The sequence below is a fragment of the Sitodiplosis mosellana genome, unplaced genomic scaffold (genome assembly GCF_009176505.1).
Source record: "Sitodiplosis mosellana isolate CC-2019 unplaced genomic scaffold, AAFC_SMos_1.0 Smas_scaffold_38, whole genome shotgun sequence".
Taxonomy (NCBI): Eukaryota; Metazoa; Arthropoda; class Insecta; order Diptera; family Cecidomyiidae; genus Sitodiplosis; species Sitodiplosis mosellana.
The window spans coordinates 1,205,869-1,223,170 of NW_022595280.1; the positions used below are offsets into that span (position 1 = coordinate 1,205,869).

Below are 17,302 nucleotides of genomic sequence, written 5' to 3' on the forward strand. Positions count from 1 at the left end.
GAACGATATCTGCGTAGTTTTTATCGAATAAAATCCATTTTTTCTGGAAAATATTGATATTTTTCTGTTGGTTATTTAATTATCGAAAGAGTTTGCTCTTCTGGCTTCTAAGGGAGCTCTTGATAATTGTTAGTTGTAAAAAAAGTCAAAAACTGTATGTTTGGTGTATACTATTTCTTGTATGCAACGTTTTCATGTTTCTATGCTTAAAATCGAGTTCCACAGTTTACCGAGAGTTTAAATTCAATTTGTTTTGACGAAAATTGAACATTTTCCCGGAATTCAATGGTCTGAAACAAAGTTTCGTGCGATGCCATCGTGTATTGAGCAGATGTAGATGATGGCAAATAGATAAAATGTGAAACTTTTGTTACGAGTCAATTCGAGAGTTACTTATTTGATGTGTGGGCTGCCATAATATGATTTTAGTGAGCTCACGTGATGTATCAAATACGTACACTCTTGTACGCCAATTGGATTTGGAGATGTTTCTTTTTCTGGGTAGAATAGCCTCCGAAGAAGAATCGTCTGCCAAATAAAATCGGACATACATCAAGATATGACATGACAATTCATCAACTGAACCGAATCGAAGTAGAAAAGAATGTCATCGCCGAGGTATAATGACGCATTAATGAGATGATTTGATTTGTGGCACGTATTACTTTTTACGAAGCGGTTTTTTACGGCTCTCTCGCACCAAATTAAAACGCACTATATCGGTACTTACTATCTCGGTGCTGATTCTGCAACTGATATCAACAGCATACTGATTCCAACCACAAGTAGCACAGTGCACCATTGCCGTGTTGAATTCATTCTGGAAAAAAAGAAAACAAGGAAATAAAATCGTTAATTTGGAAATGAAACAAGACTTTTTGTTGGCAAGAAAAACTCGAGAAAAGATTTCAGGGTGAAGAGATTAAAGTTTTAAAGGCAGAAAAAAAGAGAACCATTTCCTTCATTTTGGTTAAGTAAAGAGCCACTTATCACGATTCCGTGTACGAGCGCCACAACGATAGCATGCCATACAATAGCTTAATGAGGTAGACATAGGTACAATTTTTTTAACCGAAAACCAACACGCACACAAAAAAAGGTCAAGGAGAAAAGAATAAAGCGAAAACCAATATTTTACAATATTATGTGTGTTGTCTACGAATTCGTTCATTGGTATTGTTTTCGTGAAAATTGCGTTTCGTAGGAGAAATTTAAACATTTAATCACATCAAAAATTCATCATAACAGTTGGTGTAATCCACCGAAATGTATAGCTTGTCGGGAAATTTGCATTTTTCCAGAATTTCGGCAGAAAATTTGCAATGCAAAGAACGGTCTTCTGACGTCGTTTCCATAAACCGCTGTTGTATCGTTTCGGTTTTCTTTGGCAGAGTTTACAAATATGTCATGAACAAAGTAAATAACGTAAATCTTGTTTGATGATGCGGATGATTTTTAATTCAAAACACGTTGATTCAACAATATTAAAGATGTCGGAAATGATATCGATAAATCGATAACAGGCATTTTGGGGAAAAAATAAGCCGCAAACAATCTGTAACCTTAGAAAATTATCCTCATTTCGAGCGAGATTAGAGCACAATAAAACCTAAGCTGTTTGATGATGGTATGTCTTAAAAAAAAAAATTCGGCCACAGGCATTCAAAACATTCTCCAAGTCGTTGAAACTTCGATGATTCCCTTTTAAATCGGTTTTCATGTTGTTAACATAATATTTAACAGTTTTCATGATTGACAACTTAACCAAATAATTTATCATGAGGCAATTCAGAACGTTCCATCTCGAGAAGACGCGTAAATATTTGATCACAATGAATGTATAGCATCAAGCTTCAATTCTTTGATGAGCAAAACGCTTTTTAAATTCAAAAGAAAACTTATGCAAAGCGTAAAAAGCATGGAGCCATCAATAAAATGTGATTCTTTCGCGTTGAAGCGTGAATGATCTCAGAAAGTTACGCGACAGAACGAATTAAATTGTAAAACGATAAGAAAAGAATTCGAAAAAATTGCCATGGTAATTTGCACTTTTCTACAATGAATGTTTCAATCAAAACCGACTCATTTTCAACAGCGTATTTCTTGCGGCACTTCAACGTTCTTTTATTGCGTGGAGAAACTCCGAAAAAATAATAGACATTTAAAATGCGAAGAAGAAACGTCATCATCAATTGAAAAATTGATTGTCGATGGAATCAAATTCAATAATTCATGTCTGCGTTTGGCAAAATGGAAAACAAAACCGAGGAGAAAATATCGTCGTTATTAATGTTTTATCTGTGATTTCAGCAAATCGCATGTAATCACGAAAATTGGAATCAGAGTTCAATGGCTTTCATTGCCGAACATGTAGAGATAGCACACCCCGCAGCAGCAGCAGCCGCAGCAGTAACATTACATAAATCTCAGCTCACAAATCAATTTATCGTGTGCATTGACGTGGTTGCAATAAAGAAATAAAAGCAAATTAAATGATGGCATTTATGTTTATCATGGGTTTAGTTTATCGATGGCTGAGAATATCGGCAGGTGCTAAATATACATTGTGTTTGACGCAATACGCTTTTTTTCTGCGTTCTGCACATGAAAATAAAAATTCGCAATACATTGCCACTAAATCTTCGAATAGCATAATTTATTGTCTCCGTCTATCAACGAGTCTATTTATTGGATTTGGTTTTACGTTGACTCACCTATTCGCTTTGGTATGTCGAAACGTATACTATATGAGCGGTAGAAGCGCATCCAATCCACATATTTCAAAGGACACATTTTCAACTTTAACTGTTTGGTCGCCAACGCTTTTGTTCCAAAAGTGAAGGGCAAACAGGAGTTACGAAACCGGGTCACTATTGGTGTGCGTTGTCATTTGGTAGCACAAACAAGCTTATAAATCATGGCTATGGCTTTATTAAAATTTCTCGCATAAAACCATGAATGTCGTTCGGCTTAAAGTTTTGGTGTTTTAAACAGGACATGAACCATCCACATGAATTTTGTTCATTAAAATCGTTTGCTTCCTTTTGAACTAACGAATTAATCATTTGATAAAGGAAAAGCCGCCAACACAATTTGGATTGTGTGCATCGGTTCTACGCACTGAACACATTAATTAACGCAGCATAAAATCCGGCCATAAAATTCGATTATTATGCTTGAATAGTTGCTCATCCGACTTTTGACATTCGCATTCTGATTCGCATTGAGCAAACTTGAATTGGGTTGTATCTCCATGTGCTATGGGCGTACAAATGGGAAATATTTCGAGCTTGAATTTCAATAGCAACCGATATTTCGTTCATGAATGGTTTACATCTTTCGATTTCCACGCTTTAAATGCTCAACATTGCTCTTTTTGCAACGGTATCTGTATTTATATGCAGAAAAAAATACCATACGTATACGATGCCATTTAATCTCTTTACATTTGCTATGCTTATTGAATGTGATGCCACTCTGATAACTGATGTTGAAAGCATGAATGGGAATTGCGGAGCTACCTTCCGATGTGTATTTATTACACGTGTATATTTATTGTGCCTGCACATGTAGATGTACATAAGTTCGATACTGAATTTTTCTCACCATTATTCGGGAAACAGCTAGTATGGAATGAGGTTCGGATGGGCAAAAGCTGAAAGAAAAGTATTGATCTGACGAAAGTATAAGTATCGATCTATCTTTACCGAAAGTACCGCATATTTTGAGTTTTGATGGATGCTAGTGCATAAAGTTCAATAATTTTGATCTTGAAGAAGATATAGTGGTCACGAGGTTGAGTTCACTCATCAAAATTGACCTAATTTGAGAGAAAATCTTCTGCTGAATTTTTTTTTAGTATAAAAGGTATCAAAAGACGTTTTCTGCTACAGGTGATTGATTTCTATCATTTAGTATTCACATTGTTATCAAAATTTGATAAGTTTGATAATTATCGTTGAGATTTAAGGTAATACAATAAATCGGTCGTTTTTCATGCATTAACTGACTCAACAATCTCTGGGCTCAAATTAGTTTTCTGTACGTAATAGATCGATTTGGATAAAATGAACATCATTCACTTTATATTCGTTTGAATTCTTTTGCGGTCAATAGATGCCCTTGTTAAAAGTTGACATATAAGATTTGGATAATTTTCGAGCGTTGATAATTACAGCAGACTACAATAGTCTTTTCCGGAGAAATGAACCGCTATGAAATTTTGAAAATCTTTCCCAAAACGAGAAAAACACCGACCTTCAAACTTAGTACTGCGAAGAAAAGTGGCAGTTTAAGATGTAAAACGATTTCAGCGCTTGGAATTTGGTTCGCATTGCACGTACATGATGACATCATATCCTTTGTTGCGTCGCATTATATAAGTTTTACCGGCAAAGCGGCTGTTTTGATATGAGATTCATATGAAGCGTGTAGTGGAATGTGAATGGGCTAGCGTGCCCGATTCTCTATCGCCCTAATATATTTTTGCTGAAGTGTTTTCGTCCGACGTTTGCACGTGCCAAGCGTAAATACACATTCACTTTTCATGGATATTTTGTTTCCCTCCTTCCCAGTTTTATAGCATGTTGGCCATATTCCGGTGAATGCCTCTGTTTTTCATCCTTTTCCAAAGGTTGAAAAAGGAAGAAGCAAAGCTCTTGTTGTTTATATATATCCGTTGGCAATTAAACATTTATGCAATCATAATTATTATTCTGGCTAAGATTGAAACGAGTGGGCAAACCTTTTACTTATCGCTTCGAAAATTACCTCAACAAATTCGATAAAAAGGATTCGGAGCAGTATTTTGCCATTTGAAAATGAATTTTCCATTTGATAACACAAAAATAGCAATAACAAAAAAAAACAAAGAAAAACAATACCGAAAAAACCTTTTTACAAGGACGAAAATCGGTCGCAGACAAAATAAATGAAAACACAAAATAAAGCAACCATTCAATGTGTGACAGAATGAAAGAAAAAGTAGAGATCTGGATCACGTACAACGATGATGATGGAATCTCGCATAAAAAGGCATTGCAGCAGAAAAATAGTGTGTGAAATGTATGTACACCACATTATTCCATTCGTTGCGATAAATAAAATTTCCTGACAGTGTAATGAATGGTGGTCTTTATGGAAGCGTAGAATGCCTTTGTATCTGGTTACTGTCATAAAAGTACTGTGACATGAGCGCTGAATACGAAAAACTTTTATTTTTGCTGCATTTTCACTTTTTTTTCCATTCTTCTACTGCCGCTACTGCTACTCAAACACAAGAGCATTTATTACTTACGTTGAGACACACGCGATTCTTTTATAGCCAATAATACTGTGTTGAACATTTCGCGTGGTCGGACAGCTCTCTCGATTTCAGTAAATCAAAAACATATAAAAACATATAATCGGTTGTCTATGGGACGATTTTGCCATGCTTTTACAAATGGAAATGGGCGAGTTTTGTTATCCCCGTTGACCATCGTCATTCTTTGGCTCACATAAAAAAGTATCCTTGAGGCTGCACATTGGCAGATGGACAATTTTGTTACTGTTCGTAACTTAAAATGTTGCGCGTGTAATATTTCCGCAGAAAATTCCCACTGGATTACACAAGGGAAAACATCTGAAGTACAAAATCGAAATTACAGCTAAACGGAAACGTTCAACTGGAGCCTTTGCTAGACAATCGTTCAGTATATAGCATAGGTATATAGCGTTTCAAACAATTTCCCTGGCTAATTATCACCATTAGAGTGATGGAAACCCTTGTTTCCCGAAAGGGAATCGTACTAAACTAACACATTAGATTTGGCGAGAGTTTCACTTCACTTTCTACGAAAAGTCCTTTTGCTCTTGTGCGATGGCAAAAAAAACTTGTGCGATGGCATCCATTTTTTTGCTTCCGAAGCCGATGCGGAACCGTTTCTGTGCTTGGTTAGATTTGATTAAATTACACCTCATTTTTTGTCCAATTACGTTTTTTTTTATTGTGAATGAACGAAGTATTAAAACGTGTACGCCATACGATTTTGCACGATGAATTACGGCGAAAACCGTTTCAATTTGCTCGTGTGATGGAATCATCAAGTTTGGGTTCTTTTCTGTTTGCGTCATGAAAATTGCTTTATCGTATCTTGACGGAACAAAAAAACCCATGAAACTTGAGCAGTGTGTGTGTGCCTCATTTAATGTATATAAATAAACAAGCGATGCGGATCCGTAGGCTTGATCTGAATGAATGGTGAATGTTGATGAAGCTAATGAACAACTTTAACTTCATTAGCTCAGTGGGAAAATCATGTATCCGCACAGTTCCTCGTGTGTGTGTGTGCGTATGTGTGTATATGATGAAGTCAGATGCTTATTTATATTTTCCATTTAAAATAACCGCTGAAAATATTTGCAAAAACATGTGGTAAGAGGAAAAAAGAGTGAGTACAAAGCCTGTGCATATTCCCCGGTGCCATTTCCATTCATTTATTATTATATTTCATTTTGATGGTTTTTCAAGGGATTTTCACACTTTTATCTGGCATTTCAAATATTTATCAAGACATTGCCAAAGCATGTGAATCCTAATTTCAAAACAAGTGTTGTTAACAAGGAAACTGCTGACGTGAGATTGCTATAAATTCGACTTCATGTCGGGCAAAATGAAGCCGTTACATCATGTTATTTCGAATGTGAACGTGACTTTTCTCAATGCAATTTCACACAATGCGCACTCGCACACATTCGAAATGATAACGAATCTCGTGAACAATACCAAAAACACATTCATTCATTGCGACAGTTTTGTTTCGGATTTTATGCGCGATACAAAAAGTACAAGTCAGTGAAAATTCCACGTGAGTGTGATAACTTATCGCATATACTAACGTTGTGTCGCTTTTTGTTCAACGAAATTATGTGATTGTGAACTTTTTCAATGCCATATGGATGACGAGCGAGAAAGCGAGAGAGCGAAATAGACACCCAGAGAGAGAGAAAGACGTGAGAAAAATTACACAATGAATAATTTCAGCTTATGAACTGTTGCTATAAAATATACAAACTGATTCGTCCTTTTTCTGCTCTGCTGAACGAACAACTAGTTTTGATGTTGAAAGTTTAAACTTCAAACTAGCCTCCGATGTATTTTGTGCACGGAGTTGGACTAAATCCTTCTGGAAAGCAGCTTACTCCCTATTTTTACCGAGAATTACCTATTTACATGGAGTTTTGCGTTTGGAAATCGACTTTCTGTTGGTAATTCGAGCATGCTACGCTGGACTTTATTCTTTTTCATAAAAGAAACATCTGTAAATGTTTGAATGGACGATAACAATAGAAAGAGGTCTTCTCAAACTTTTAAGCGTTTAAAATCTTCCGAAAAAAATCGATTGAGATAAAATGTAAAAGACCTAAATAAATAACATTAATGGCTTGCTTCGATTGTAATACAAGCTGTGTAAATATTTTTTGAATGCCCATTAAATATCGGTTGGGATAAATAAAACCTTGTTTATGATAAACACGCTTCACACATATGGTTTCCCTTTACGATGATATCGATTGATTGACATTTCATCTTCAATTTTCATTCTTCAATGCACTTCTCGTATCAAAACATGACTTCATCACCAGTGCTTCGTTCGAATTTGTTTCTTTTTGTTTCATCATTCTCAAATTCATTTGTATAACTTTCTTTTAGAAATCTGAAATATTGCAGCTTCCAGTTCAATTACCATAAAAATCTCGGCATGCATAAAACATTCCGATGAATACAAATTTGAATATTGCTCCAAATGCATTAAAACGAAAAGTCATTTTGGACCGATGCTCGTTTAAACTTTATAAAATACGATATGAACGTGATACAATCAAAGACAGTTTTAATTGGTTATGCTCTAAATGGGAATTTGAATAAGTTTTCGCTCTTTCTCCGTATTCACAATTGAATGTATGCACCATTCAAGGTGTATGCTTCTTGATCTCGATATTCTACAGCAGAATTTCAGCACAGTTTCATTCGAGTGCATTCATGAGGATAATGGAAAAAGCATTGCACATTTGCCGCTGAAGTTTGAATCAACGAATGATTTATGGTCATCGATGTTGTTTTTCTCTCGCTTCTCCGATAAGAGTCCACATTTGGGATTTTATGGTAGCACAAGTGCAAAAACCACAGATTTTCACTGTTTGCAATCAATTATCTCGACCATAGCATTAGTTAAGTTTTCGAGACAAAACTGTGTTTGTGTCTGTGTGTTTGTTTGGATTTTCGGTCATCTGTTGCTGCTCAAAACTTTACTTCTACCAATGAATCCTAAACACTCGGTTCATGGAAAAAGCGTTCATTTTTTGGACTGTGTTTTTTTTTTACTTCAGTAGCTACCCATAAATATAGCACTTCAGTAGCTACCCATAAATATTGTGCACTCTTTATTTTTCGATGTTTGTTGTTATCGTGCATATGTGTTATTGTTCCATTGACTTTCCGTTTGCTTTGTTTTGCCTCGACGGTTGTTATGAATTTATCATGACGCTAAATTTTACGGTCGACATTTATGATTTTATTGCATGGCTCTGGAGTGCTCCCTCGTACAATCATAACAATTACGTTCGTTGGGTGCAATCAAACCAAACAAAAAAAATGTTTTACTTGCAGCTCCCTCGAGTATCAATTAAACTGATTGTGTTATCACACATTTTTTCGAACTTATTGCCAAACAAAATGGAAGTATTCAACGGTTGATCCGGTTGAATTATGCAAACAAATGGACATAAATTATAGTTATTTCGGTCAATTTATGGTTTTGATTTCCACAAAAGGCAGCGCTTTTAATCCAATACCACCGAAGCCATAGCTTAAATCAATACTATTGTAATCGATTTCCCGGTCGGTTGAAAACAAAAAATACCGAGTAAAACCAACGGTTCAATTTGAGTATTAATAACCGGTAAAACAGATGTATAAAATGTGAAAAGTCGCAAATTCAAAGTCTTCTGAAGTTCCTGAACATTTTCTTTCGAAAATCACACATCGGATCGAAAACAACGCCGTATCTGTAAAAAAAAATTCCATTTTTCAGCTTCGTCTCAGCTGTTAGTTAATAACTCCGTATTTTGATAGCGACATTAAAGTCCCATAACCGTTTTTTATGGTGCAATATTAATGGTGTGTACAGTCAAAAACACATCTCTGCATTCACAGTGCAAATGATTGTGCCAATCGATAAAGTATCTAATTTGACGGAAATTTTTTCACCCAATATAAAGTCCCCCTACGTACCAAATTCTCTGCATCCATCTCAGGGAGTTCGAATAATAAATTCATTGTAGGAGATTGTGTAAGTGGATTTGGGAGAAAACTATCTGATCCATCTTGAAAATGATTACGTTGCGTGTCTTAAATAACAAATACGCCATTTTAAATGACAAGATTGATGGTTATCGCTCAGTAGACAGACACAGAACGAAAAAAACAGTTCGTGCTTTTTCTGCAGACACCGAGAAAAACTACAATGGAAATTGTTTTTTGTTTACGGGAAGAACACACAGTGCAAAAATGAAATTCGTGAGCTCCATTCAGTGGAAATCTTTTTTGAATTGGTTTAATGTTGTTTTGATCGCAGTTGGAAAATGCGTTCCGAATATTAATTCACTTGTTCTCGAGGCACGATGATTTTTCTATCGAAGAATTTCTTATTCCTGTCTTTGAAGTGCATCAAATGATACTGAATTTACATTGATTTTCGTAAATAAGGCAACCGTTGGAGCGTAGAACGAAGTTTTTAATCAAATTAAAACGTAGAAGTTATTTGCACAAGCTAAAGCGTGAACTTGCATTAGAATAACGAGGCAATGACATGACCCCTGGCAATGTTCTGTGCTAGCTGTAGCTACTCGCTCAAATTGAAGCATTCGAACTGTCTGAAGTGAAACATTTTCACTGAATTTCCTGTTGCTCACATTCTGGTCTTTTCTTCTTGAGTCTTGTTATCTTTAGCAAAGATTCTTCACCTGGTATTCTGACTACATGAAGCATATATCAACAATGTTCTGCTGAAATACATTTAAAATGAATGATTTACGTCCGCAAGTTGAGTGAAACAATTTATAAATGACTAAACAAACAAAAAGTTGAAAACAATTTGCAACATCGTTTTCTTTTGCTTTACATTGTGCCATAGTTCGAAATGCGGGTAAATAATAGTATTCGCAAAATATCGTCTACTACATTGTGGTGTTTTCTAAAACTATGTATCTGTTGAATCATTGAACAAAGTCTTATCTTGACAGAGTGTTCTAAACACATCAAATATTAATATTGATTCAACCGAACGCACGCACGTTACACAGTTCAGTTCGACGTTTCATCTCTCATAGAAACACTCTTCGTCACTCATGTCGTCTGAATTTTTCCTTTCCAAATGACACTCAGACAAAAATATTTACCGAATTCCTCACGACCAAAAATTGAACACTTACTTTGCGTTTATTTGGTTTGCGGTGAAAATATAAACATTTGAGTTGGGAAATAATTCCGTATGTTTCGGTGTTTGTGTTTGTTTGTTGCTTCTAATCTAACATAATGTGTGATGTTTTTGATATATGTTGGTTTTCTCGTACTTACAACTCAGATCTCGCGCTTTTTGTCGAAAATTTGCTACACCTACTCAGCGCTATTCAGATTTAATCAACCTCCCACTGACAATTGTACAACCACATTGCAAACTTTACTCTTGGTTCATTTGTCAATTTTTATTCGCCAAACAAAATGCACCTTTCGTATACAAACACGGAGCTTAGAATTCAGTGGTGCTGTTCACTTCGCTGTTTGCATCGGCGATAAGGGTAGAATAAACGGACTGTGAGAAATGGAAGCTAAGATCTAACGGAACATAATTCACTTCACAAGCACGCAAATTATATTTCATTCATTTTATTATGATGACTTTAGACTATCAACACAAATTATATTTACATCATAACCAAATGCGTCTACATTAAACGAATATTAATGGCGATTTTGTGCAGAAGTTTACACTCTTATCAGACCAGAAACGCGACGGTTTGTGAAGAGAAAAAGATTGCAGTATGGGTTACTAACTTCATTCAACGAATTAATGACTTGATTAAGTTGGGATTGTTTCCATTTTGTTAGTGGTTTCATGTCGTGATTTGTTTTGTTTTACGTTAATTCTAATATTATCTGATTTTGCTTTTTTTTGTTCTCGAAGGATTTGATTTTCATATGCTTTCCATGAAACACTCTGAGGCAAGCAGTAGATAGTGTAGAGCTAGTTCCGTACACGGAAAAATGTCTAAGCTTATTCACGTTTGTACGACATCTAAAAATACACTTGTCCCTTTTTTTCTCGCATTTCTCGTGAAAACAATAACCATTGACTGCCTCACGCAGTGCGAATGATGTGGTTGAGAGAAGCCATTGAAACGATTTTGTGGTGACAATTTTCATCCATTGTAATCGTTTTTCGTCAACTGAGTGGCGAATTCATTATCACAATCACTCCCAGTTGACCGAAAATGTGTGTCTGCGAATGGTCCAAATTCATTCAAATTAATTCGCATTTGACTGCAACGAGACTGTATCAGATCACTACTCTATCGTAATGTTGCGGCTAGTGTAGCCGGATGTTTTTTTCCGTAAACACACATAAATGATGTAAAGCCATTCGGCTCATTCTATTCCAAATACATGCGACTAGTAGTTCTTCCAGAGAAACCATTCAACGACTTACATTTATTTTTATTTTCATCGTCTCAAAGCGTGAAAAAGCTTTTGTCACGTTTACTCAATTATATTCTTTTGTCAATGTACCGAAATGCGTTTGCGACCGAAAAATTGAGACAGTAAAATAAGAGCCATTGTCAAGCGTCAAGAATATACTTTTGGGCTATTTTTCTTGCCGAAGAAAAAAAGAATTCTAATTTTGGGAACAAATGGTGGAGCGAACGAATCAAAGAAAACCAAACCACACGAGACACAATGTCAACGATGCTAAATTTTTTAATAGAATCGTGTACAATTACACAAGTTATTTTGAATAGACCCCTTATCAAAGCGACTCTATGTCTTCATCTTGGCGCGTTCCTATCTCAATCTCAATCATATGTCATTTACATTTTGGACGAATGTGACAAGGGGAGAATTAAGTGGATAGATTAAAATTAGCTACAATGATGATCCTTGATCAAGCATTGGTTCGGAGATAGAAATATGTTTACCTAGATGTTTTATACTGTATAAATATGCAAAACATAGACGCGTACGGACGACCATACGACGAACGAATCAACAGAGCAATCGTTGTTCGCTGTGTACTATATTCATACTCACACTTACGCGTGCGTCTCTCAATACACAGGGGATCGTGCATTGCGATTCGATACGTTCGTCACACGGTCGTCCGTACATGTCTATGCTTAGCATATTTATCTTACATATTTCTATCTCCGAACCAGTGCTTGTCCATGACTTGTTAATCATTGATTTTGAGCATTAGATTGTGTGGATAAAGGAGCATCTTCTGGAGTGTGGAAGGCATGATGTCGTATTCAGGTATTGCTCAAGTAGGAAAATCAATCTTAATAAAGGAATTTGGCTAATTTCATTACATCCTAATACGTTCCCATTTGATTCTCTAAGCAGAAAACTGTGTTAAACCCGACTCCACCGACGAATAGTGTTCGATAGATTCGTTTTCTCTTCATAACAACATTTTCATTTGTATTTATGACTTTCGGGAATTAGATTTGTTTAAATTAATGACAATTTACCAAACAAATCCAGTTGGAATATTTCGTTAGCATTGATGTTTCATTTGATTTATTGTATCTTGTATCTTATTTGATGTTTCTTTGCTTATCTCGAAATACAAGACTTGTATTGCGTAATTTGTGTTTTGATTTGTGTATGCTCAATTGTTGCCCGCAATCACAACACTTGACGTCAGCTACTTCACCGAACAATATCTCCTTGAAGCATATCTTCTTGGCTCAAAGGAATCTGTAAACTCTTTTAGTTAAGAAAATGTCCGGATCTGATGCGAAAGAAGCAGCCAATATCCAAAGTTTTTATTGGCGACTTTAAAATGAATTGGACCTTTGCCGACTGAAATGATCATTTCGTTATTTTTAAGAACATTTTTTTATCTCAAAGTTTTTATTTTCCATTTTTTGCATTTTAACCTCTCCAGAAATCAAAATGGTTCGGTATACTCCGAATCACGTCAAATTTAAATCGCGGTCGTTTTTCTTCCGAATGTTATGAAACTCGAATAAAATAGCTCATGGTAATAAACGAGAGAGAGAGAGAGTACTTCACAATATCTGCTGAAGTAAAGTGGCAATGATAACAATTGAGATGGCCAATGAAAATTTTCCGGGAAAAGTTTCAATTTTACCGATAAAAATGGTAATTGGTAAGGTAACAAGTACGGTATACTTTCTCTCTCTCTCCCTCTCTCTCCATTTTCCTGGCTCAATACGCGGCGGCCTTCGAACATTTTGCAAAATGGGTTATCGAAACTTGAAACTCAGCTGAATAATGATATTCGAGAGTCGCATTTTGAGCGCGTGGTATATTCAAGCGTTTATATTTTCTTACGTCTATTGTAAAAACATAGCCAAAACTCCCACACAAAATCTCCGAAATTATTCGAAAACTATAAAGTCGCATTCGCTTCGTTTGACGCAAATTCGCAGTTTAATAAACACTAAAAAAACTTTTCACATCGAAATATTTTACATTTGCAAACGGGTGCACCGTACTTGTTGTTTGCACGCCATTCACCGCATTTACGTCTTGTATGCGGTGCGCTGGTCTTGACATGAAAAACAGCTCATTCATCTGACTGTTGCCCGGTTATTTCCTAATGAATGATTCCATTAGCCTTTTTTATGGCAATTTTCAACTTGTTGGTTTACCATAAGAGGTCTTTTAACAATCAACATGGTTTTTTTTTAATAAAATAATTTTCCACTCGAAAACCCATTGAATTCGCTTTTCGGTTAAGCAATTCCATGAATGGCCGGAGAAATAATAATCGGTCATAGCTAAAGTATGCGGAAAATTGTTGATAATAGCAACAGCAAGAGTAAACTCGAATGTTTGCAAGCAGAGAAAAAAAGACCTACATGAGTATGCGGCGAAAAAATTGTGAATAAATTCACTCGTGAAACTAGTTGGCGGTTTGATAAAGGGTTGTTTTTAAAGTTTAACGAAAAAAAAAATTAAATACAAGCCATTTTGTTGTTTTTACCGTCTAAACCATGACCCTTTAATATTCACCGTGTTTTACATGTGCTTAAATCGATCGATTTATGCACGAGAGCAAATTTGCATTTTTGATTTTGCCCAATGGTACACCCGATTCAAGTTAAGTATGCATTCATTTATACTGCATCACAGCATTGTGCGTGTCAGTCTTGAATACATCTCACGCGGGTGATAAATGCCATAACACGACCCTATACAACAGCGAAAAATTCTGATTTCAACTGGATCGATTTTTTATTCTGAATAAGCGAAACATGCCTGGGTATAGTGTGCTCATTTTGATGTTAAAACCAGAATTTACTAGTAGTTTACCTGAAGTCTTGCTCAAGTTCCGTTGGAATAGATTTGAATTATGTGTACGATATACAACGAGCGAGATTTTATGCACTTTCATTTTGTAGCCATAAATTCTTTTTCTAAGCTTTTTTTTCTCCAACTTCTTATTAATTTTCATCTTGGGTGCGATGAGAAAAATGCAAGCGTTCACCAGGATCGACGAAAGGAATGCAAGCGTACGCCATAAATTGGTATGAAAACAGCCAACAAGTGTCAATAAATTGTGGCATACTTGATTGAGTCAAGCGCTCTTGTAAGCGGTGCTTGAAATGTGCTTATAAAGAAGTTTAACTGGTTGAAATTTTCGTCTAGATTGCATATCGTATCGCAATTGCAGTCACAAATCAGTTGAATAACGCTAGATGAATAACGCACCATCACTCAGTGAAAGTAAAACATGGAAAATTAACTTTTAATTAAATTCCACACTTCCTTCATGGAATTCATAAATCATTTTTCCAGACTGGTTCGCTTGCATAACGGCTTTCTCCCAATTTCATCTCTCTCTCTCTCTCTCTCTCTCTCTCTCTCTCTCCCTTTCGCACACACACTATCGAATCACTACCAACTTTTTATCCCCCCATCGGCGTAAACATATGAAAATTAGTTTGAAAAGTTTTTCTGCCGAGGGAAAAGTGCCGTGATGAACAAACACTAACACTTCTTAATTTGAAAAGTTGGCGCGTGCATTGAAATTCAAATTAACCGAAGATTTGCAGAATTTGAACGGTGCTGATGGTTAACGAGGGCGTCATCCGCTGGACAATCCGTTGTGAAAGTTTTTAACTATGGCGCGTTCAAAACTCATAATGAATGCTAATTGCAATTTTAATTTATTTCGACTCTTTGCCAACTTGTCGAATCATGAGCTGCGGTTATGATGGTGATGGGGTTTCAATTTGAAATATCAATCAGTTGCTCCGTAAATAGTTGAAGTATTAGCATTGCATTTTGCGAAAATAGATGAAATCAAGCATTGAGTTTGCATTTGGTTATTGATTGCCTTATCTAAAAATTTAATTTGATTCCACCGAAAAATAAACGTCTATTGATTCCGTCAGATATCAGGGGCAAATCAGTTCAACTGTTGATTTTCAGCTTTAAACTTCGGAGCTCATATCTTTTGTTATGCAATCGATAACGCAAAATATGGTAATGCGTTGAAATTTATTCCACACTGATCAAAGTGGTTTTTTGTTTATTAGTGATGAAAGTGGAGTTTCACCATCTACATCATCATCGAGAATTGGAACACTTAATCCATTTCATTGAATGTCGACACTTCATCCATTCTCACTGATTAAATCATAATAAAAAATATATTTGACAACGCGAAATTCGATTTACATCCAGAAATGCTGCAGAAAAAGAGAAAAACGCTCAAAAAAGAGAACAGCGCAAAATTCCAAAAGTTAAAAATTCGCACCACGAAGGCGTACGACTGATGAAGCCAAAATTTTTCAGTTGAAAATCACAAATTCTCAAGTGACTGCTTTGTTTATGTTGCTCAAAAATTCGTACGAAACCGTGGGTGGGCGATTTTTCGCGAATGCATCCAGTGAACGAAATATCTTATTGCTCTTGAGACGAAGACTACTTTTCAACAAGTACGGGCTCATGTGGAAATGCACACAGAAACCGCATAGAAGTAGGAAAAATACAATTTTTCCGAGCGAAATCAGTATATTCTTCGAAACCGCAGCGGGAAGTTTGTGGCTGTTCAAGTAAGTTTATGAAATTTTGATTATTTTCTTTAAAACAGAAACTCGGTGGGGAGGCGAACTATTAATGATTCGAGTAGTCTTTATTTCAGTTGAGTCTAGTAGCCATGCAATTAGTATTTCTCCAAAAACGTTTTCTTCGAGCTTCATCCGGAATGCACTTCGGTCCTAATTATAAATCTTCATGTCATCATCGTGTAAACAAACAAACAGCGTGACGACGTTAGCGAAAGTGTCCGTGTGAACGTTAAAAAATATTGTCGTTTCAATGCTTGTCCAAACAAAACCCATAATCCGTATAGTTCCATTCTGTAACTTGGAAAATGAAAATTCACTCTTTATCATTTGATTTTTGTTTCTCTTCTCTTCTTGTTCTTCCTCTTACAGCAAAATAGATGTTTTATTTTGAGTATTACCCACACGCTTGGTTCTTCGACGCAATAATAACATCATAAAGTCGCTATTAAAATATTTTCAAATAATATTTTTAATGGACTGTAATGGTGCAAAAAAAAAGAAGTGAGGAAGAAGTAAAAAAAACATCCAACCGGAAACATTGGAGAAAGCCAAAGAAACGATAAAAGTCGTTGAATCTATGTCAAACACGATAAAAGTGTGGAGCACCCATTGAAAAATATTGTCTCGACAACAGTTAATTTTGTTATGCACTAAAAGCCATTAGAGTTGGCCATTGCACGCGTAAAATGGATGCATCTCGTGCACGGACAACCTCCCATTGATAGTTGACATTTTCCTAAAGGATTTTAATTATTTTCGAGGGAGCAGAGACAACATGCATTTGGTTAATTTATTAGCAGCGACTAAATATGGTTTATGGAGTAAATTAAATTCCCACACGACACTTTGCCACGCGCAAAATGGGAATTCTCGAGAAGGAGACACACACACACAGAGAGAGAGAGAGAGAGAGAGAGAGAGAGAGAGAGAGAGAGAGAGA

The 17,302-nt window shown here is 35.8% G+C and overlaps 1 protein-coding gene across 1 annotated transcript in view; it reads right to left on the reverse strand.

The window, feature by feature from the left end:
• The window catches only part of LOC129569672 (uncharacterized), a 38,084-nt gene that overhangs the window by 8,869 nt on the left and 11,913 nt on the right, over window positions 1-17,302 (reverse strand). The window contains exon 3 of the mRNA XM_055448771.1: window positions 731-820. Within this exon, the coding sequence (XP_055304746.1) occupies window positions 731-820 (90 nt within the window). The remainder of the gene's footprint in view (window positions 1-730; window positions 821-17,302) is intronic.